General features: G+C 37.8%; 1 protein-coding gene, 1 long non-coding RNA gene and 1 pseudogene across 3 annotated transcripts in view; 2 read left to right on the plus strand and 1 right to left on the minus strand.

Moving 5' to 3' along the window:
• LOC309660829 overlaps positions 1–24,555 on the minus strand; it is a 1,143,314-nt gene that overhangs the window by 846,290 nt on the left and 272,469 nt on the right. The window lies entirely within an intron of this gene.
• On the plus strand, positions 3,708–8,979 carry PDHA2 (pyruvate dehydrogenase E1 subunit alpha 2). The gene has a single exon (XM_082461897.1). It carries the CDS (start codon positions 4,136–4,138, stop codon positions 4,841–4,843), a length of 708 nt encoding a protein of 235 aa, XP_082318023.1. The 5' UTR covers positions 3,708–4,135; the 3' UTR covers positions 4,844–8,979.
• LOC309661449 (transmembrane protein 135 pseudogene) overlaps positions 4,955–24,555 on the plus strand; it is a 46,601-nt pseudogene continuing 27,000 nt past the window's right edge. Inside the window, exon 1 of the transcript in view lies at positions 4,955–5,424. The product of the transcript in view is annotated as a transmembrane protein 135 pseudogene (transcript). The remainder of the gene's footprint in view (positions 5,425–24,555) is intronic.

Below are 24,555 nucleotides of genomic sequence, written 5' to 3' on the forward strand. Positions count from 1 at the left end.
TCTTTTTCCCAAGATTTGTCTGTAATGGTCAGATGTGCTGCACAAACTTCCTTCTAGGGGGCAGCAGTGCCCTGGAATTTTGCCAATATCCTTTGTCTCTTTAAATCTTAGTTCAGTGACTCAGGTCTTCAAAGAAGCAAAGTCAAAGGAAATAAATGTGCTAATTATGTTATCACATACTGATATTAGGAAAAGGTAATAATCTACCCAAAGGTGTTAGAAGGAAGTGTTGTTGGAGGGCATTAATACAGAAAACATCATAAAATGTACAGTTAAGAGACACATATTACAAAAGACTTTGTTCAAAGGAGAGAAGCCATCATTTCACTATTGAATATATAGTTTATTTTTACTATCACATTTAATGTATACTTTATTGCTATTAAAATTAAAGCTACTAAAGATAAATGTATATTTATTTAGAGAATGAAAATTTGAGATATGGGTTTTTAAGTATGTGAGAATTAAGATCTTGTGAACAAAAAAATTTTCCCAAGAAATGTAAATAATAATTTTTGGAGGAAATGCAAAGAGACCTGACTTGGGCTTCTTGAATTTTCCTTGATTTGTTAGAAACATATATTGAATTGATGATTTTTATTTTACAAAACAACTCAAAGTACTGAGCAGAAATCACTTCACAGCTTTTGACACCTGCACTAGTCCTCTACTAGTTGAGACAGTAGGCCATAGTAAATCTTGACACCAAATTATACATGAATTGCTTTTCTTATCTCACTTGGCCATAGTCAATTTCAGTTCTAATTATAGGGGGCTTATTAAAATGTTTGGAAACTCTTCTTTTACAGTTTTGTATAATGACCTCTTTTATCATGATCTGCTAGACCTTGGTCCCAAACTCTAGGGATAAGGGTTGGATACTGTGGGCATGATGACTCGGGTGACTCTGCTCATCCAGCCGGAGAAAGATGGTGGCTCCGATCAGTCGCTACTAACAGTTAACCCATAATGTCTTTCCTTTCTTTCTTCCGTCGTTATTTGGGCGGAATGAGGAGCACCCTCACCTTACCTCTTGTTTTCAAGTAAGTCTTCTCTTCCTCGTAATTTGTCCTGAATTCTTATTTAATGACACTTCACAATTAGCATGAGGGTGAGGAGAAGAAAAAAATATTGTTTGCCCAGGGCTCTGAATTCTTCTGAACTAAGCTCATTTATTACAACATTGGAGGAGGACTTTGCTTGATTGTCATTATTTTGCAGAATATATGGTACTGACATTTTCCCTTTCTCCAAGGGAGATAATTAGACCAAATGGGAAAAATTCTTCTGTGAGTTATGTATGTCTTAATTTTTTTCACCAAGTTCCCTTACTCATCGCTTTTAATTGCCAAATCTTAGCGCTATGAAAAAAATACATTACCAATAATCTTATACTGAGATCTGATATTATTTATGTAGAACATATTCACCCTTTAACAGCTTTCTTTATTTAACATTTGGTGAAAGTACATAATTATTACTGGAGGAATTTAATATTCTTCAAACATGCTGTTCTTTTTTAAGTATTTCCTTGTCGCTTATTAAAAAATATTTTATATGCTATTGATTCAATGGGGGTGACACTTTTAAGATGAATTCATAAATGCCCGTAGAGGATCAACCATTACACATGGAAAGCGAAATTCTGTCACACTGACATTAATGATGGCTACTATAATCACTGGCTCCTCTTTTATTAGGATTTTTATTAATTAATGCAAAGTCTACTATTGGCCTTATAAAAGTGCTCATCTGTTTCCCTTTAATTTCAAATAGATTAAAAGTAAGATTTGGTATTAATTAAAAACTTAGAATTTATGAGGATTTTAATTGCAAACATTTCAGTGGTGAACATGTAGATGACTCTTAGTTCGGTTTGCTAATAAACATGGTATTGAACAATGACAAGGCAAAAGAATAAATCATTTGCAGAAAAGTACACTGTCATTGGCTGTATTGTCCATGTGTATTGAATCCTGTCTAGCCAGGGGCAGATAAGAGAGGCTCAACCGCTCAGGATTTCCTTGGGGGTTTTAAACTTTTACCTGACGTCTGGAAATTTTACTTTTACTTTGAAAATGTGGATGGGTTTAAACTTAAAGAAAAATCATCATCAGGTTTAATGAGTTTAATGGAAATACTCTGACATCAGTCTGCAAATATGATTTCATCTGTCTATCTTTAAGTTGAATTTAGGTTGTGTAGTGTAACTGATGTCCAAAAGGTCCCTACAAGTTTCCCATTTTATTATATATTATCTTAAACAGAGCCTGTTGCAATAAAAGGGCCATCTTCTGTGGTGACCTGTAGCACAGGTATTTTGCAATAAGCATCTTTGCATGTTCTCCTCTGGCATGAGTCAGGTTTAGCCTTGTCACACTGGGCTTTTAAGGGGAGCTCTATCTTTGCAGCCCAGGCTACATGTGACAAGATTAAATTGGCACACTTTACTGTACAGCTCTTGTGTTCCTGGCAGTGCTAGCCTGGCTGATACCTCTGAGAGAAGGCTCAGCTGTCACTCAGTGACCCATTAACACTACTGTTCCATCATGCAGTGTCATTTTTCTCATTCTCATGGAGATAATGCTCCCTGGAGGTCTCCAGTACCTGCAGGAATGAAAGAGAACAGCAGAGACAGGCTAACTATCAAAGAAGGAGCAAACAACACAGCAAGACCATGAATTCCAAAAGCAGAATTTTAAATTGAGTGAAAAGATGAAGCCCATTTATGACGGCTGGGTTGGGAAGGTGGGAGGAGGATTGAGTTTTAATAGATATAATAACTTTTTAACAAGCTATTTTCTTCTTCCTGCCTGAATACTATAAGTGGTATCCATGATAATACTTGTAACTAGGTTAGAGAAGGCAGCTGCTTTGAACATGTCATAGGGATTTGAGTGAGAATTTATTTATAAACAGGGATTTTTGTGTTTTGTTTGTTTATTTACAAACAGGTGGAGGATATGAAACAAAGCATGTATTAAGGTGAATTGCTTAATAGTCTAAATAGAACAGAATCCCTGTTTGTGGTTGGCTTATCGGGGTACAAAATCACAAAAGCACAAAAGAGGAAAATGGTATGTGATCTTTGTAACACTAGGCGTAAGACGACTGCTTAAGCAAACTCCATTGCTCTCCTTCAGTCCAAACTGCATATTGTTTACTGGGTCACTTTATAAGAAGTTATGCTTTCTAATGTTTACTATATAAGGAAATATTATAAGAACATGCTTCTTGATTTCCCAGGCTAAGACTGGTTCAGTTTAGATTGATATAAAAACAAGAAACAAAGCCATATGAATCTTGATATTTTCTAAGGAAACCTGTTGAAGACGTTATAGGAACAGACCAACACCCCTGCAAAAAAATTAGTCAGAAAATAGGGATAAAACTGAACAGGATTCAGGATTACAGTAAAGGGCAAGGAGAAGTGCCACGTAAAAACTTGTTAGCAGCTACTTTAACCCTGACTGCTTCCTGAACACATGGAACATCCGTTCCATCTGCCCTGAGATCATTTCAACCCTGATTTCAATTTTCGCGTACCAGGCAAAGCTTGTTATTGGGTTTAGACTTTCAATCTCAGGTAGGGATTTGTGTACCGTCACGCGCCCTCCCTCACCACCAATCAGGAGACACAGGCGCTAGAATCCATAGCGTAAATGTGCATATTCTTCCGGTGCACCAACTTTTTTAAAGAAGTGTGTGTGTGTGTTTTTTAACTTATGTAAACTACAAATAATTTGCATCTTTATTTTTACTTTAAAACAAATATGGTGTATTGTGGAGTAGGATAAAATATTCATACATATTTTAATGATTTTTAAAAAGACTTTAAGGAAATATTGGTAAGAATATCTTTGGCTTAACCTGTCAGAGCTCTTGTGTGCCTTAAGGATTGTGTTTTCTCCTCTTTTCCATTTAATACAACGTTCAGGAAGCATTACTTTAGCGTTTAGCAGGGAAAAGGGACCCAGATTATGATGTTTTAGCAATGATGATGGCGTTAGTTAGGAACAGGGTGTAGTTCAGCCAAGTCTTCCAGGGCAAGAAACAACCTTTACTCTTAATTTTACTGTTGGAAGGCACTGTAAACGTCAACTGATCCAGGCTGCGGCCCGCGGCCCAGCGCGGCATGACGTGGCCTCTGCCACCAGCGCGCGGTCATTGTGGCGCAGCGTGCGTTCGGGGCGTGGAGGGTCTGCTGGAGACTGGGACTCAGGCAACCTTGGCAGATGGAGACTCACGGCCTCCCTGGCTGCGCTCCATGAGGACGATGCTGGCTGCTGCTGTCTCTAGCGTGCTGTCTGTTGTCACCCAGAAGCCCGCTAACAGGGTGCTTGTGGCATCCTGTAACTATTCAAATGATGCTACATTTGAGATTAAGAAATGTGATCTTTGTCGGTTGGAAGAGGGTCCCCATGTCACCGCAGTGCTCAGCCGGGAGGATGGACTCAAATACTACAGGATGATGCAGACCGTTCGTCGAATGGAATTGAAGGCGGATCAGTTGTTAAAACAGAAATTTATTCGTGGTTTCTGTCACTTGTGTGATGGTCAGGAAGCTTGCTGTGTGGGTCTTGAGGCTGGGCTAAACCCCATGGATCATGTCATTGCATCCTGTCGGGCTCATGGCTCATGCTGTACTCGTGGACTTTCTGTCCCATCAATTCTTGCAGAGCTGACAGGTCGAAGAGGTGGCTGTGCTGAAGGAGAAGGAGGGTCAATGCGTATGTATGCCAAGAACTTCTGTGGAGGCAATGGCATTGTCGGTTCTCAGGGACCGCTGGGAGCTGGTGTTGCTCTGGCCTGTAAATATAAGGGAAACAACGAGGTGTGTTAGACTCTACATGGGAATGGTGCCGCTAATCAGGGTCAGATATCTGAAGCTTATAATAGGGCAGCTGTGTGGAATTTACCTTGTATTTTCATCTGCGAGAATAACCACTATGGAATGGGAATATCTGTTGAGAGAGCAGCAGCCAACACTGATTACTACAAGAGAGGCAATTTCATCCCTGGTCTAAGGGTAGATGGAATGGAGGTTCTATGTGTTTGGGAGGCAACTAAGGTTGCAGCTGACTATTGTAGATCTGGAAAGGGGCCCATACTGATGGAGCTGCTGGCATACCGTTATCATGGACACAGTATGAGTGACTCTGGAATCAGTTATCGTACACGAGAAGAAGTTCAGAATTTAAGAAGTAAGAGCCATCCTATCATGCCTCTCAAAGGTAAAATGCTAAACAACAAACTTGCCAGTATTGAAGAACTGAAGGAAATCGATGTTGAAGTGAGGAAAGAAATTGATGCTGCTGCTCAGTGTGCTATAACCGATCCTGAACCACCTTTGGAAGAATTAAGCCATCACATCCACAGCACTAATCCACCTTTTGAAATTCGTGGTGCAAATCAGTGGATCAGGTTTTAGTCAGTCAGTTAAAAGGAGAATATATTCATGGTCAACTTTAAGAAACTGTGTACCCAATTCTGTTAAGGAGGAATAAAACCCGTAAAACAAGTCTTTTAAACTTTTATTAAGAGGAATTGAGGTAATTAAGAGATAATGGAAAGACATAAATGAGATCACAGAAAGATATACATTCAGTTGAGATATTACATTCAATTGTACATTATTGCATTAAAAGATACTATACAGTTAATCATTTAGTATTGTTAAAAGATAAACTGAGGCACATTAAAATTTTCAAGAGTTTATTTTGAGCATACATCAGTTAGAATCAGGCAGTCCAAACCAAAGGTAGAGTATTCTACCAACAGGAGCTGGGGGAGAGGTTTTTAGAGAGAAGCAGAGCAAGGAAATGATTTGATAGGTGATAGCTTAAGGAGTTACCTTATTTGGGAAAGCCTAGTTGGCTGTTTGTGATTGGTTGTTCTTAAGTTTCATTTGCTTGGATCTGAGTGCATTGATCCTGGCTTAGTTTTGGTTTGCTTACGTAGGCTCCCAAGACATTAGAGCCACCTCAGTCTGATGACCTCCTTGTTTAACTACTTAAACAATGTGAATATCTTAAAGATTATTTTAAATTTATACAAGTCTAGAATAGGAAAAACAGGGACTTCCCTGGTGGTCCAGTGGTTAAGACTTCGCCTTCCAATGCAGGGGGTGTGGTTTTGATCCCTGGTTGGGAAGCTAAGATCCCACATGCTTCACGGCCAAAAAACCAAAACATAAAACAGAAGCAATATTGTAACAAATTCAATAAAGACTTAAAAGAAAAATGGTCAACATCAAAAAAACTTTAAAAACAATAAAATAAGAAAAACAGAGAAAATATTATTTAACTTCCCAAATTATCTTCTGTAATAGTTCTGTTTGATTTAGCTTTATATTATTTTAGTAAATACTCTTATTTAAAGGAAAAATAGTTCTTTGATTCCTGCTCAACCCTGCTAGAGGTTGAGGTGTAAAGTCACTATTCTGAAGTTAAGAAGTAATTTCAAGCAGTACCAAAGTATCAGGACCCCTACTGCTGTGTCACTTAAAATAGTTTGCTTAAATTAACCAATTGAACACAGCCTACTAAATAGTGTGCATGTGCACACACACATGCGTGAATATTCAGTATTGATGCTGAAGCGACTTAACGTTGACCATTTTTCCAATAAAACATGATATATAACAGAGCAGGGGGAGATAGGACAGGGACATTTTTTCATGTTGTACTTAATTGCAATATTTTTAGTGTATCAATTTAAAGGAAAAAATATAAGCAAAGTTAAAATCTAGAGGAAAACTGCATTTTGCTTTAATCTTCCAGTGAAAGCTACTCTTATTTTACAATCCATTTGTACCACTATTCCATACTTTAAAGAACTCTTAGTAAATTTCAGACTGAAAAATAAATGAACAGATATGATGACACCAAAGGAGTTAAGCAGAGGAGGTGATATTAATAAAAAATTGAAAGTAAAATCTGCCTTGGCCAGAACTGAGCATTCACAGATAACTTTTTTCATGAGAAAATCTAACTTGGATCATACAGGTTTTGTTTTCTCTATAGTCCAATACCATGTCAGTTAACAAGTCATGACAGTGAAAACATCTTTACTTGGTTATATTTACCAAATGACCTAAAGTCCTATTGAGCATGATGTTTGGCATACCTCACTCCTCTGAGATAGACTCACTGAAATCAGAAATCAGAATTTGCCTGTGATTTAAGAAGTAGTTTGCAGATAACACCAAAAGTTGTTAAAGGTTAAAACCCATCACAAGAAAAAAAAATTGTGACTCTGTGTGGTGATGGATGTTTACTAGATTTATTGTGGTTATCATTTCATAATACATACACATATTGAATCATTATGTTGTACACCTGAAACTAATATCATGTTATATGTCAATTATATCTCAATTTTTTAAAAAAGGTTAAAACCTTTTCTTTACAGCATCTGCTTCTACAAATAAAAGCTTAGATACTTTCTAAGAACTCTAACAGAAAACCAAAATCTTAGAGGCCTGTGAGTCCATAAACATATGAACACATATGTGGACGCTTATCTCCATACCTTTCCCCAAATAGGTTTAAACAAGTAAGATAACCTCAACATTCTAAATTCAGAAAGCAGAGATAAACATCGATTTGTTTATAAATCGGTGATATTACTAGTTAATGTGTTTTGGTTATGCAGCTTCAGTTCAGAGGTGACTTGATTGAATCCCTTTCATCAAAAACAAAGTAATTCATAAGATGGTCAAAATAATCACATTCTTTGAATGACAAAGAATTCTACTTTTTATTTATTTTGACATACTTATATTTCCATAACTTGCAAGTGGAAGATAAGCTGCTCAATTAAAGCTATTTTCTGTAGACAATATACAGAAATCATTTTAAATTTTTGTTTATATTATGGATTCTTTTAATGCCAGTAAAAATTAACATACACATAACTGATTAGATATGAAACCATCATAAACCAAGAAACACAGACACTTAATTTCAGGAAAAAAGTCCAATCTTACTATAGCAGAAGAAAAACATACATTTATCACAATACAAGTTTCAAATTTCATTAAAGCACAGAGTTTTGAATATTTTCTATATTAAAAAAATGTACAGACATTTATGTGTATATTCATGATTGTAATTTAATCATATCACTGGTTGCACACAATTCTGTAAGGACACAAAAAAAAAAAAAAAGAAAAGAAACAAAAATCTCTGTTGTTTTCATTTAGGTCAAGGAATAAATTAATAATAGCAATTTATTTACCAAGATGTAAATCAAATGTAGAAATCCAGCAGTGGGATTCTATTTCCTGTCTAAAGTACTATGCCACTTAGTCTATTTTATCCACATATTAGAAGACATAAAAAACCATGATGGTCATAAGAAATAAATAGTTGCAACAATGCTGGAATATCTGAGAGAAGGAAGAGTTCCTAATATCTTAATCTTTATGATACTCTATAAAGGTAAAGGATAGTGTGCATATCTGTGGAATGAGATAAGAAAGGAAGGAGGTTAAGTATATAAAGAAAATACTTAGAACCTTAGAATTACATTTATTTTAAAAAATTGACATGTCTGCCAATCTAACATACAAAAAACAGAGCAGATATTAGTGAAATTTAATCTGATAATTTGTGAGAAAGTGCTAGTTTAAACAAATTGAAATACAAGTCATATACCATAAAATTCATCCTTTTAAAAGTGTACAATTCAGTGGTTTTTAGTATGTTCACAGACTTGTGCAGCCATTACCACTATCGAATTCCAAAATATCTTCATCAGCCCAAAGAGATAACCCACACCCATCAGTCACTCCTGATTTCTCTTCATCCTCTGGAAAGTACAAATCTGCTTTCTGTCTCTGGATTTGCCTATTCTGGACATTTCATATCAGTCATACAATATGTGCTCTATTGTGTCTGTCTTCTTTCACTTAGCATAATGTTTTCATTTTGCTGTAGCATACATCAGTATTATATTCCTACCATTGAGAAGTAGGATCTGGGGCTTCCCTGGTGGCGCAGTGGTTGAGAGTCTGCCTGCCAATGCAGGGGCATGGGTTCGAGCCCTGGTCTGGGAAGATCCCACATGCCGCGGAGCAACTGGGCCCGTGAGCCACGATTACTGAGCCTGCGCGTCTGGAGCCTGTGCTCTGCAACAAGAGAGGCCGCGATAGTGAGAGGCCCGCGCACCGCGATGAAGAGTGGCCCCCACTTGCCACAACTAGAGAAAGCCCTCGCACAGAAACGAAGACCCAACACAGCCATAAATAAATTAATTAATTAATTAAAAAAAAAATTAGAAGTAGGATCTGTGTTCCTTCCCCTTGAATCTGGTGGGCTTATGACCGCTCTGACCAATAGAGAGCAACAGAAATGATGCTGTAGAGTGTCAGGGCCCAAGACGTAAGAAACAGTCAGGTTTTGCTTCATGTCTCTTGGAACCTTCTCTCTGGGAGTTGTGATTCTCCAGTTAAGAAGTTCAAATACACTGAGAATCCCCTGCTAGAGACTGTACGGGCAGGCACTCTGGTTACCAGTCCCAGCTGGCTCAACCTTCAGCCAGACCTGCAAAGACGACAGGTGTGTGAGTGAAGGCCATCTTGGACCCTCCAGATAGCCCATTTGCCAGCTGAAAACGACAACAATGTCTTGAGGATCGGTGGGATCACTAGCCAAAATCTGCCCAGATTCTTAATGTACAAAAGCACAAGAAAAACAACATGGTTGCTTTTAAGAGTCTAACTGTTGAGGTACTTTGTTACACAGCAATAGACTCAGCAGAAATGAAAATTATATTGCTTAGTCCAAGCCAGGTGTGTCAGGAGAACAGGTGAGGATTAGTAAACCAAGTCAGAACCAGAAAGCCCATAGGACGTATCAGTGCGGAGTTTCAAAATTTAGAAGTAGCAAGGGAAATATACAAGTCCTCAATAGAAATAAAATCTAGGAACAAAATTACAACTGTTCAAAACATATTTTTCCACCATCAAGGTTGGTTTTCAGATGAACTAAAGCATAATATTGTGTCTTGAGGATTTTATAGTAAAATACTGTCAACCATTGGTCAAGAAACACACTGCTGTGAACTGCAATTTCACCGACTGAGGCTTGTCTAGAGTCCAGAAGGAAGTTTTCTGTTGATTGGTAAGTTTTAGGCCTTGATGAGTCAAAGCCAGCACTTAAAATGCCAACGCAATGTGGGAGCAAGTCGTTACGAGTTCACAGCTATTCGTGACTAGTCTACCCAGTTAATGAAGAGGAATCCAGGAAGCTAAGGGCTCAAGACCAACAGAACCTGAGAGGCAAAGCTGGAAGGAAGTCAGGAACTGAATCAAACTGGTAGGTATAGACAAGGAGAGAGACATTAGGACTAAACCAGAGGCAAGGAAAATGAGGTGGAAATATGTAACAAATAGGTTTGCATATTGGTGACCTTTGTGTTATCACAAAGTCAATATCTATTGGATGAATTGAGTCAGCAGCACCTCATGTAATGACAGGCCCTTTGGAACCTAATGCTTTCTGATCAGCATCACTTGGTCTGAAGGCAGCCCTGCCTTTATGTGACATGGAAATAAAGTCTGGACTTCAATGGCATTTACATCTGGGTTCAAATCATGGCACTGTCGCCTTTGAAAAATGGTACCTTGAGAAAGTGACTTAACTCTCTGTGTGTCCACTTCTTCATCTGTAATAAGGCTGAACCAAACGACTGTTGTAAAAGTTAAACAAAGAAGTAAAATAACATCTAACTGAGTTCCAGGTGTACCCAAGGTGATCAATAAATGGAAATTTCTGGTCCATAGGAAGAGAGAACTGTTCACTGAGAAAAAAGACAAAAAGTTGAAGAGTCTACCTCATCTGAAAGGAATTTTTAAAATCTTCTTAGATAGCTAAGTGTAAGGATTGCAGTTGTCAGAAGAAAGACCTTTATGTGGAATATATTTTTGCAATTTCAGCCACCCTCTGTTTTCTCATGATCCTCTCACTTTTGACAAGTCATTCTCCTTCAGCCAGCATTAGATATAGAAGATAGTAATGAAGGGCCAGCAGGTTTGGACAGTAAGACCATGTAGGAGTAATGGAACTGCCCAGTTTGCACCCAAACTTTCTTCAGAATTGGGGTCTGTTGCTCTATTAACTATAGTAAAACATGTTGATATCATGCAGACACTATTTTGGTAGAATCACGGGTGGGAAATACAGATTTTGCCATTCTATTATAAATGACTACAGATAATCTAATACTAGCGATTCCTTAAAACTCAGCCGCACTCTTCCTATTGTAGATCCCTTTTAGGGAATGCTCCCAAATATTAATAAAAACAATGATCTGATCAACCAAAACTCTCCATTCAATCAGTATTATAATTCTTTCTCATTGACTTAATTTGTGTCTGTTTGATCCATGAGGCTGATGTATATAGCAAAGAGCAAAGATGAGAGGTCTCTGTACTGGAATTTGAGAAAGAGAGATGGAAATTTTCCACCGACTTTTATGCACAGAATGGAACACAATCAAATTAGAAAATGGTGAAGAGCAACAAAGAGTTCATGCAATACTTTCCTTTTGACAGGCCAATAAATACTCAAACTGAATAATTTACCAAAAGAAAAAGAGCCCACTCAAACCTCATGACCTTTTGAACAATGAGCAAGAGTTCAATTATCCACAAATGTTCTATTAGAAGGCAGCTTTCCAAGCTGCAGTGCTATTTCAGCAGTCATATATTAGAATTACGAAAGAGGGAGAATATTGCCTATGTAGTTTCTGTGTCCTGCTATAGTTTAAGTTACCTTCTTTTTAAAAGCCGACTGCCACACAAAGTAGGACTTTGACAAAAGAAAAAAAAGAAGAAAAAAGTAGGAGGAAGCAATTATTTTAATAATGGTTCTAGTGAGTTTGAGCTATTAGATTTCACCGGAACACTTTATTTGCAAATTGCTAGAGCGATACTGTCACTTTAGAAAATATATAATTTGCTTCCATTAGAGACTTAGAGTACCTTTCCAGTAGTACCCAGAGAATTTTTCCATCACCATCCATGTGGGCTGCAGTGCTGCCGAGTGCGCAGCTCATTACTTCCTTGAGGCGATCTGGGTTCCAGGAACTGGAGAGCTTTTTCTTTCACTGATACCGTGTAAAATCCTACAGCTTCCTTTACACGTAAGGCTGTAGAAATCATGTGGAATATCACAAAATTTGGAACCAAATCATCAGAGTTTACTACCACTATGAAAGTATCAATACGTTATGAACTCAGCGAGTTCTTGTGGAAGTGACATTTTTTGGTGATTTAAATTTATCTTCAAAAATCCTTTGCCAGTCTTCACATTATCTTTTGATATTCTTCTTGATCCTTTATGTATTTTGCTATATCTTTCTGAATTGTTGAGATTTGAACCAAGGGCTCTACAAAAAAAAAAAATCAAAAAACAAATTCTGACAGATCTAAAGAGAGTAGAAACACAGTTTCACTATTTTGACACTGAATGATTATTTATTCAGTGAATTAGGCTAACTGAGGAAAAAGAACTGAATTCTTAGCAGAGTTAACTAAACTCTCAAATATACCTGAGGTCAGACCCAACTGAGGTTGACTCTTGTCATTTCTGGCTGTGTCGTCTTGGGTGAGTTATGTTCCTTTCTCAGTCGTTCTTTACTACTCTGTAGAAAAGGGGAGTATCACACACTTGCTTTGTAGTGCTGTTGTGAGGATTGGAAATAACATCATAAAATGTTTATTGCTTGACACCTATTAAGTGCTCCAAATGGTACTTATATTTTCCCTTCTCTTCTGCTTCTTCTCTTTCCCTCCTGTCCTATGTTGAAAGCTTGATTTTTCTCACAAACCTTTACCAAAAAAAACCACATTGTTTATTTCTTACCTTTCACACATGTCATTTAGATTTTGAATCTGTCATTCCAAAAGTTTAGTCATGATTTTTATTCAGTGATTCCAGGAACTCACTAAGCATTGCTCTTATTGCATTATACAGGTCATCAGTGGAAAATTTAAATGTCACCTGGTCTGTAAATTGAGTTTACTGCATATTTTGTGTAGGCATGTGCTGCTAAGAGTGTGGCTTACCTCTCCTTATTATCCAGACTACTTATTCACTTTGAACTACCCTGTTTTCTAATAACCCTATTGCATTTTATTTTGTCAAATTTTAGTATGAAACATAGCACTTGCCATAACGATTTTATTAGCATGAAACCTTTCAAATCTCTAAAATTCTATGAACCTTACATATATTAGCTAATTTAGAAAGAAATTCGTCATATGCACAATAAGCTTTACATATGTGTCAATGTTTCCTTAGAGGATAAATTTGCTCTTTTTATTCCTTAATAAGGACTTTATTTTCATGTTCATCGAAAACATTAAGGAGCAGGTGGCAACATTCTGTCAAGTTAAAGGAGCAGCAGTGCAAACACTCTATTTATTAACATTATTCACAGTTTCTATCCTAAACAACAGCTTTAAACTACTTACTATTCACCATAAGGGTATAAAACATGCATTGGAGCTTCAAAATCAATGACATGTTGCCCTCTATCCAATGTTGTTCTTTGGCAAAGAGAAAGAGCTGCTTCTCAAACTCAGCATGGCAGTTTTTAATTCACACTTAAATTTCCACTTGAGGAGGCAAGCCAAAACAAACTAGTCCTCCCTGAGATGCACCCTGGGAATAAGTGCCCTCCCAACTTTAATAATTATCTGAGAAGAGTCTTTCCCCCACTCCCCTTTTCCATCTGAATAGGAGTTGCCTATTAGGACCTGGTTGTTTTCTAGTCCTTTATTTGCATAATTCACAGACGTCAACCTGCTGACTCTATTCTGTCCCAGAGAATTATATAGTCTTTGTTTGCTGAGTAAATTATCTCTTTGCAGCTATAATTAGGGAAACACTATATAGAAGCTGTAAGATGAAATGACTATCAGCATTTAGGTAGATAGATAGACAGATATTACATTTTTAGTTAATCATATTTTGATTCAAGTCTGCTTTTTCTTTTCTAAATTAACCTATGTGCATGCTTGCAAAACATAAGTATGTGTATTTAGGAAAGCTTTATTTAAACATAGATAGCTTGAGGCTACGTAAATATTTGTTATTGTCACCTCATTCATCTTTAAAAACACACTACTGTAAAAGGAAATATATCATTATTTAGTTACAGAGCTTGGTAGTAGAAACAAGAAACTATGATTTTTGTATCCACCCACAGTTGTTTCTCAATGATTACATGGATATTAGGTACAGTTTTTCCTTCCCCATTTTATATTCTATGCAATTCAGCCTAATTCTTCAAATATCAAATGTTTTTAGTAATGTTTTTGTATTTTATTTACCTAAGTTCCTAACAAAGTATTTTTCAGAAGAAAGTGATACACAGAGACCTTGGTACTACAATTAAAAGAGACACATGTTTGAATCACACAGGGTTTCAAAGATGATCAAATATAGTAAAATTGGGAGAAAATGGTTCTTTTTTTTTTAACTTTTTATTTTAGATTGGAGTATAGCCGATTAACAATGTTGTGATAGTTTCAGGTGCACAGCAAAGTGACTCAGCCATACATATACATGTATCCTTTCTCCCCCAGACTCCCCTCTCACCCAGGCTGCCACATAACATTGAGCAGAGTTCCCTGTGCTATACAGTAGGTCCTTGTTGGTTATCCTTTTTAAATACGGCAGTGTGTACATGTCAATCCCAAACTCCCTAACCATCCCTTCTCTCCACCCTTCCCCCCCAGTAACTATAAGTTCATTCTCTAAGTCTGAGTCCATTTCTGTTTTGTAAATACATTCATTTGTATGATTTCTTTTTAGATTCCACACAAAAGTGATATCATACGATATTTCTCTTTCTCTGTCTGACTTACTTCACTCAGTATGACAATCTCTAAGTCCACCCATGTTGCTGCAGATGGCATTATTTCATTATTTTTTTATGGCTGAGTAATATTCCATTGTATACATGTACATCTTCTTTATCCATTCCTCTGTCAATGGACATTTAGGTTGCTTCCATGTTTTGGCTATTGTAAACAGTGCTGCAATGAACATTGGGGTGCATGTATCCTTTCGAACCATGTTTTTCTCTGGATATATGCCAGGAGTGGGATTGCAGGGTCATATGGTTGTATGGAAACACAAAAGACCCCGAATAGCCAAAGCAATCTTGAGAAAGAAAAATGGAGCTGGAAGAATTGGGCTCCCTGACTTCAGACTATACTACAAAGCTGTAGTCATCAAAACAGTGTGGTATTGGCACAAAAATAGAACTATAGATCAATGGAACAGGATAGAAACCCCAGAAATAAACCCATGCACCTATGGTCAATTAATCTATGACAAAGGAAGCAAGACTATACAATGGTGGAAAGCCAATCTCTTCAACAAATGGTGCTGGGAAAAGTGGACAGTTACATGTAAAAAAAAATGAAATTAGATCATTCTTTAACACCATACACAAAAATAAGATGAAAATGGATTAAAGACCTAAATGTGAGACCAGACACTATAAAACTCCTAGAGGAATACATAAGCAGAACACTCTTTGACATAAATCGCAGCAATATCTTTTCTGATCTGTATCCCAGAGTAATGGAAATAAAAACAAAAATAAACAAATGGGGCCTAATTAAACTCAAAAGCTTTTGCACAGCAAAGAAAACCATAAAACAAAAAGACAAACCATAGAATGGGAGAAAATATTTGCAAATGATGTGACCAACAAGGGATTAGTCTCCAAAATCTACAAACAGCTCATGTGGCTTAATATCATCAAAACAAACAACCCAATCCAAAAATGGGCAGAAGACCTAAATAGACATTTTTCCAAGGAAGACATACAGATGGCCAAGAGGCACACAAAAAGATGTTCAACTTTGCTAATGACTAGAGAAATGCAAATCAAAACCACAATGAGATATCACCTCACACTAGTCAAAATGGCTATCATCAAAAAATCCACAAACAATAAGTGCTGGAGAGGGTGTGGAGAGAAGGGAACCCTCCTACACTGTAGGTGGGAATGTAAATTGGTGCAGCCACTATGGAGAACAATATGGATGTTCCTTAAAAAACTACAAATAGAGCTACCATATGACCCTGGGAGAAAACAGTTCTGAACAGTATATTCATCTACAGTAGTATTTTAGGAAGCAATAATTTGGGCTTCAACACATACAGTGAAGAAAATTTTGATTCACAAATATTTTGCTCAAGTGGTATATTTCTGGAGTTTTATTACATTTAAAGTTTTCTCTGTTCTTTCAATTTGCTGTAGATTGGTCCACCCAATGGTTGATGACTAGTTTTTGAACACTGAAGTGTAGGCAAAGTTCACTGCACTGAAGTTGTTACTGAACTCGGGTTTGGCTGCTCACTGATCAAAAGCCACTAATTCAAGAGGGAAGTGTCGATAGAAAGGAAAGATGCTTTAATCAGAAAAGCCAGCCATCTGGGGGAGAAGGTAGAATCATGTCCCAAGACCAACTCCAAAGATTCTACTCAGCCATGACAGTTTTTAAAGGGAAAAATGGGGGAGGGGGAGAAGATCAGTGAACCACTGAGGTAGGAGGTTGGGGTCTGCATCATTCTCCATTGCGTGCGGGCTGGCTGGCTCCGTCTTCAGAGGTTATCTTGCCTGCATGATCTGCCTGCAGGATTACTAAGGGGGCTGTGGCAGGTAGAGAGCTTAGCCATTCTTTAACTACTTAATTATCACTCTTATTTATTTTATCTAGGAAAAGAATCACCAGGTTAAGCAAGGCATGGTGTGCATGCAGGAGACTATAAGTCAAAGAGTTATTATTTAAACTGCCTAGTGATCTCATTTCTGTAATTGGGTTCTTTCAAGGTCAGAGGGGGACAGAAATGGGCAAACCGGAAAGGGGCAAAAGGGCTGCTTTCAAAGGGTAGGCAAAATTCACTGCATTTTTTCATTTTAATAACCACTTTGGATGAGGATTCTTGGAAGTGTAAGTTGACATTAATGACCGTATGTCACAGCATGGTTTTGTAAACACAGTTAAATAGTAGTGAACATTAATTCTTAATGTAAAAGCAGTTTTTTGGCCAGGATTCAGCAGCCTCTTAATTCATTTTTTAAAAGAAGTTGTTTTTTAATGTATAGAAAATTTTAATTGAATTGCTATATAAAAAAATGAGGTCTCTGATAGTAAACATGTGCAATCACAGTTATGGTTTCCATTTTTCTTGAGGGTGGCAAATATATACATGGTACAAGCTAATCAGAATGTTGCATTATCTTTCCATTATATATATATATGTTAATCTTTTATATGTGCAAATAATACAGAAGTTGGGGTCAATACCACTCTCTTACACTTGCACAGTATTGGAATATCTGTGCCTCACCAAGAAAATTCACTTTTTTTTAAAATTCGAGTATAGTTGCTTTACAATATTGTATTAGTTTATACTGTACAGCAGAGTGAATTGGCTATGTGTACACATATATACCCTCTTTTTTGGATTTCCTTCTCATTTAGGTCACCACAGAGCATTGAGTAGAGTTCCCTGTACTATACAGTAAGTTCTCATTAGTTATCTATTTTATACATAGTATCAACAGTGGATATATGTGAATCCACATCTCCCAATTCATCCCACCTGCCTTTCCCCCTTGGTATCCATACGTTTGTTATCTACGTCTGTGTCTCTATTTCTGCCTTGTAAATAAGATCGTCTATACAAATTTTTTTCAGATTCCACATATGTGTGTTAATATATGATATTCGTTTTTCTCTTTCTGACTTATTTCACTCTGTATGATGGTCTCTAGGTCCACCCATGTCTCTAAAAATTACCCATTTCATTCCTTTTGATGGCTAATATTCCACTGTATATATGTACCACATCTTTATCCATTCCTCTGTTGATGGACATTTGGTTTGCTTCCGTGTCCTGTCTATTGTAAATAGTGCTACAGTGAACATTGGGGTGCATGTGGCTTTTTGAATTATGGTGTTCTCTGGGTATATACCCAGTAGTGGGATTGCTGTGTCATATAGTAGTTCTATTTTAGTTTTTAAAGGAATCTCCATACTGTTCTACACAGTGGCTGTATCAATTTATATTCCCACCAAAAATGCATGAGGGTTCCATTTTCTCCACACCCTCGCCAGCATTTATTATTTGTAGATTTTTTGATGATGGCCATTCTGACCAGTGTGTGGTGATACCGCATTGTGGTTTTGACTTGCATTTGTCTAATAATTAGCGATGTTGAGCATCTTTTCATGTGTTTGTTGGCCATCTGTATGTCTTCTTTGGAGAAATGTCTATTTAGGTCGTCTGCCCATTTTTGGATGGGGTTGTTTGTTTTTTTGATATTGAGCTACATGAGCTGTTTGTATATTTTGGAGATTAATCCTTTGTCAGTTGCTTCGTTTGCAAATATTTTCTCCCATTCTGAGGGTTGTCTTTTCATCTTGTTTATGGTTTCCTTTGATATGCAAAAGCTTTTAAGTTTCATTTGGTCCCATTCGTTTATTTTTGTTTTTATTCTCATTACTCTAGGAGGTGGGTCAAAAAAGATCTTGCTGCAATTTTTGTCAAAGAGTGTTCTTCCTATGTTTTCCTCTCAGAGTTTTATAGTGTCTGGCCTTACATTTAGGTCTTTAATCCATTTTGAGTTTATTTTTGTGTATGGTGTTAGGGAGTGTTCTAATTTCATTCTTTTACATGTAGCTGTCCAGTTTCCCCAGCACCACTTATTGAAGAGGCTGTCTTTTCTCCACTGTATATTCTTGCCTCCTTTATCAAAGATAAGGTGACCATATGTGTGTGGGTTTATCTGTGGGCTTTCTATCCTGTTCCATTGATCTATATTTCTGTTTTTGTGCCAGTACCATACTGTCTTGATGACTGTACCTTTGTAGTATAGGCTGAAGTCAGGGAGCCTGATTCCTCCAGCTCCGTTTTTCTTTCTCAAGATTGCTTTGGCTATTCAGGGTCTTTTGTGTTTCCATACAAATGGTGAAATTTTTTGTTGTAGTTCTGTGAAAATGCCATTGGTAGTTTGATAGGGATTGCACTGAATCTGTCGATTGTAGATAGAAAGTCAACTTTCATCAGTGTCTTATAGTTTTCTGCATACAGGTCTTTTGTCTCCTTAGGTAGGTTTATTCCTAGATATTTTATTCTTTTTGTTGCAATGGTAAATGGGAGGGTTTCCTTAATTTCTCTTTCAGATTTGTCATCATTAGTGTATAGGAATGCAAGCGATTTCTGTGCATTAATTTTGTATCTTGCTACTTTACCAGATTCATTGATTAGCTCTAGTAGTTTTCTGGTAATATCTTTAGGATTCTCTATGTATAGTATCATGTCATCTGCAAAGAGTGACAGCTTTACTTCTTCTTTTCCTATTTGGATTCCTTTTATTGCTTTTTCTTCTCGACTGCTGTGGCTAAAACTTCCAAAACTATGTTGAATAATAGTGGTGAGAGTGGACAACCGTGTCTTGTTCCTGATCTTAGTGGAAATGGTTTCAGTTTTTCACCATTGAGAACGATGTTGGCTGTGGGTTTGTCATATATGACCTTTATTATGTTGAGATAAGTTCCCTCTTTGCTTACTTTTTGGAGGGTTTTTATCATAAATGGGTGTTGAATTTCGTTGAAAGCTTTCTCTGCATTTATTGAGATGATCATATGGTTTTTCTCCTTCAGTTTGTTAATATGGTTTATCACATTGACTGATTTGCATATATTGAAGAATCCTTGCGTTCCTGGGATAAACCCCACTTGATGATGGTGTATGATCCTTTTCATGTGCTGTTGGATTCTGTTTGCTAGTATTTTTTGGAGGATTTTTGCATCTGTGTTCATCAGTGATATTGGCCTATAGTTTTTCTTTCTTTGTGACATCTTCGTCTGGTTTTGGTATCAGGGTGATGGTGGCCTCATAGAATGAGTTTGGGAGTGGTCCTCCCTCAGCTATATTGTGGAAGAGTTTGAGTAGGATATGTGTTAGCTCTTCTCTAAGTGTTTGATAGAAGTCACCTGTGAAGCTATCTGGTCCTGGGCTCTTGTTTGTTGGAATATTTTTAATCACAGTCTCAATTTCATTTTTTTGTGATTGGTCTGCTTATATTTTCTATTTCTTCCTGGTTCAGTCTCAGAAGGTTGTTCTTCTCTAAGAATTTGTCCATTTCTTCCAGGTTGTCCATTATATTGGCATATAGTTGCTTGTAGTAATCTCTCAGGATCCTTTGTATTTCTACAGTGTCAGTTGTTACTTCTTTTTCATTTCTAATTCTATTGAATTGAGTCTTCTCCCTTCTTTTGGTGATGAGTCTGGCTAATGGTTTATCAATTTTGTTTATCTTCTCAGAGAACCAGTTTTTAGTTTTATTGATCTTTGCTATTGTTTTCTTCATTTCTATTTCATTTATTTCTGCTCTGATCTTTAGGATTTCTTTCATTCTTCTAACTTAGGGTTTTGTTTGTCCCTCTTTCTCTAGTTGCTTTAGGTGTAAGGTTAGGTTGTTTATTTGAGATTTTTCTTGTTTCTTGAGGTAGGATTGTATTGCTCTAATATTCCCTCTTAGAACTGCTTCTGCTGCATCCCATAGGTTTTGGGTCGTCGTGTTTTCGTTGTCATTTGTTTCTAGTTATTTTTTGATTTCCTGTTGATTTCTTCAGTGATCTCTGGGTTATTTGGTAGTGTATTGTTTAGCCTCCATGTGTTTGTATTTTTTACAGATTTCTTCCTGTAATTGATATCTAGTCTCATAGCGTGGTCAGAAAAGATATTTGATATGATTCCAACTTTCTTAATTTTACCAAGGCTTGATTTGTGACCCAAGATATGATCTATCCTGGAGAATATTCCGTGAGCACTTGAGAAGAAAGTATATTCTGTTGTTTTTGGATGGAATGTCCTATAAATATCAATTTTAAGTCCATCTTGTGTAATGTATCATTTAAAGCTTGTGTTTCCTTATTTATTTTCATTTTGGTTGATCTGTCCATTGGTGAAATTGGCATGTTAAACTGCCCTACTATTATTGTGTTACTGTTGATTTCCCCTTTTATGGTTGTTAACATTTGCCTTATGTATTGTGGTGCTCCTATGTTGGGTACATAAATATTTAGCATTTTTATATATTTTTCTTGGATTGATCTCTTGATCATTATGTAGTGTCCTTCTTTATCTCTTGTAATCGTATTTATTTTAAAGTCTATTTTGTCTGATATGAGAATTGCTACTCCAGTTTTCTTTTGATTTCCATTTGCATGGAATATCTTTTTCCATCCCCTCACTTTCAGTCTGTATGTGTCCCTAGGTCTGAAGTGGGTCTCTTGTAGACAGCATATATATGGGTCTTGTTTTTGTGTCCATTCAGCCAGTCTATGTCTTTTGGTTGGAGCATGTAATCCATTTACATTTAAGGTAATTATCGATATGTATGTTCCTATTACCATTTTCTTAATTGTTTTGGGTTTGTTATTGTAGGTCTTTTCCTTCTCTTGTGTTTCCTGCCTAGCATTTGTTGTAAAGCTGATTTGGTGGTGCTGAATTCTCTTAGCTTTTGCTTGTCTGAAAAGGTTTTAATTTCTCTGTCCAATCTGAATGAAATCCTTGCTGGGTAGAGTAATATTCATTGTAGGTTTTTCCCTTTCATCACTTTAAATATGTCCTGCCACTCCCTTTTGGTTTGCAGAGTTTCTGCTGAAAGATCAGCTGTTAACCTTATGGGGATACCCTTGTATATTATTTGTTGTTTTTCGCTTGCTGCGTTTAATATTTTTTATTTGTATTTCATTTTTGATAGTTTGATTAATGTGTCTTAGCCTTTTTCTACTTGGATTTATCCTGTATGGGACTCTCTGCCCTTCATGGACTTGATTGACTATTTCCTTTCCCCTATTAGGGAAGTTTTGAACTATAATGTCTTCAAATATTTTCTCAGTCCCTTTCTTTTTTTCTTCTTCTTCTGGGATCCCTGTAATTCGAATGTTGGTGGGTTTAATGTTGTCTCAGAGGTCTCTTAGACTGTCTTCAATTATTTTCATTCTTTTTTCTTTATTCCTCTCTGCAGTAGTTATTCCCACAATTTTATCTTCCAGGTCACTTTTCTGTTCTGCCTCAGTTGTTCTGCTATTGATTCCTTCCGGAGAATTTTTAATTTCATTTATTGTGTTGTTCATCATAGTTTGTTTGCTCTTTAGTCCTTCTAGGTCCTTGTTAAACGTTTCTTGTATTTTCTCCATTCTATTTCCTAGATTTTGGATCATCCTTACTATCATTACTCTGAGTTCTTTCTCAGGTAGGCTGCCTATTTCCTCTTCATTTGTTTGGTCTGGTGGGGTTTTACCTTGCTCCTTAATCTGCTGTGTGTTTCTCTGTCTTCTCATTTTGGTTAACTTACTGTTTTTGGGGTCTCCTTTTCGCAGGTTACAGGTTCTTAGTTCCCATTGTTTTTGGTGTCTGCCCCCAGTGGCTGAAGGTGGTTCAGTGTGTTGTGTAGGTTTCCTGGTGGAGGAGACTGGTGCCTGTGTTCTGGTGTTTAGGTTGGCTCTTGTCTTTCTGGTGGGCAGGACTGTGTCCGATGGTGGGGTTTGGGGTGTCTGTGACCTTGTTTTGATTTTAGGCAGGCTCTCTGCTAGTGGGTGGGGTTGTGTTCCTATCTTGCTAGTTGTTTGGCATAGGGTGTCCAGCACTGGAGCTTGCTGGTCATTGCGTGGAGCTGGGTCTTAGAGTTGAGATGCAGATCTCTGGGAGATCTTTTCCTGTTTTATATTATGTGGAGCCGGGAGGTCTCTGGTGGACCAGTGTCCTGAACTCGGCTCTGCTGCCTCAGAAGCCCAGGTGTGACACCCGGCCGGAGCACCAAGATCCTGTCAACCACACGGCTCAGAAGAAAAGGGAGAAAGAAAGAAAGAGAGAAAGAGAGAAAGAGAGAAAGAGAGAAAGAGAGAAAGAGAGAAAGAGAGAAAGAGAGAGAGAGAGAGAGGGAGGGAGGGAGGGAGGGAGGGAGGGAGGGAGGGAGGGAGGAAGGAAGGAAGAAAGGAAGGAGCAAGGGAGGGAGGGAGGAAAGAGGAAAGAAAGAAAGAAAGAAAGAAAAATGAAAGAAAGAAAGGAAAGAAAGAAAGGAAAAGAAAGCTACTAAAAATTTTTAAAAGTTATTAAAAATAAAAAAATTAAAAAGTAATTTAAAAAAAGGAAAGAAAGAAGAGAACAAGCAAACCAAAAAACAAATTCACCAATGATAACAAGTGCTAAAACTACACTAAACAAACAAACAAAAAACAAATGGACAGACAGAACCCTAGGACAAATTGGAAAAGCAAAGCTGTACAGACAAAATCACACAAAGATGCATACACATACACACTCACAAAAAGAGAAAAAGGAATAATATATATATATCTGTATATAAAAAAAAGAAGAAGAGCGCAACCACATCAGTAAACAAATCTACCAATGATAATAAACTCTAAATACTAAACTAAGATAAACATAAAACCAGAAACAAATTAGATGCAGAAAACAAACCCCAAGTCTACAGTTGCTCCCAAAATCCACTGCCTCAGTTTTGGGATGGTTCGTTGTCTATTCAGGTATTCCACAGATGCAGGGTACATTCAGTTGATTGTGGAAATTTAATCCACTACTCCTGAGGCTGCTTGGAGAGATTTCCCTTTCTCTTCTTTGTTTGCACAGCTCCTGGGGTTCAGCTTTGGATTTGGCCCCGCCTCTGCATGTAGGTCACCTGAGGGCATCTGTTCCTCGCTCAGACAGGACGGGGTTGAAGGAGCAGCTGATTAGGGAGCTCTGACTCACTCAGGCCTGAGGGAGGGAGGGTTATGGAATGCGGGGCGAGCCTGCGGCGGCAGAGGCTGGTGTGATGTTGCAACAGCCTGAGGTACGCCATATGTTCTCCCAGGGAAGTTGTCCCTGGATCATGGAACCCTGGCAGTGGTGGGCTGTACAGGCTCCTGGGAAGGGAGGTGTGGATAGTGACCTGTGCTTGCACACAGGCTTCTTGGTGGGTGCAACAGCAGCCTGAGCATTTCGTACCCGTTTCTGGCATCCACCCTGATAGCCGTGGCTCGCGTCCATCTCTGAAGCTCGTTTAGGTGGTTCTCTGAATCCCCTCTCCTCGCGCACCTGGAAACAATGGTCTCTTGCCTCTTAGGCAGTTCCAGACATTTTCCAGGACTCCCTCCTGGCTAGCTGTGGTGCACTAGCCCCCTTCAGGCTGTGTTCACACAGCCAACCCCAGTCCTCTCCCTGGGATCTGACCTCTGAAGCCTGAGCATCAGCTCCCAGCCCCCACCCATTCAGGCGGGTTAGCAGACAAGCCTCTCAGGTTGGGGAGTGCTGGTCGGCAGTGATCCTCTCTGCAGGAATTTCTCCACTTTGCGTTCTGCACCCCTGTTGCTGTGCTCTCCTCCATGGCTCCACAGCTTCCCCCTCGCCACCCCCCGTCTCTGCCAGTGAAGGGGCTTCCTAGTGTGTGGAAACCTTTCCTCCTTCACAGCTCCCTCCCAGAGGTGTAGGCCCTGTCCCTATT

This window comes from Balaenoptera physalus, assembly GCF_965194825.1.
Source record: "Balaenoptera physalus genome assembly, chromosome: 5".
Taxonomy (NCBI): Eukaryota; Metazoa; Chordata; class Mammalia; order Artiodactyla; family Balaenopteridae; genus Balaenoptera; species Balaenoptera physalus.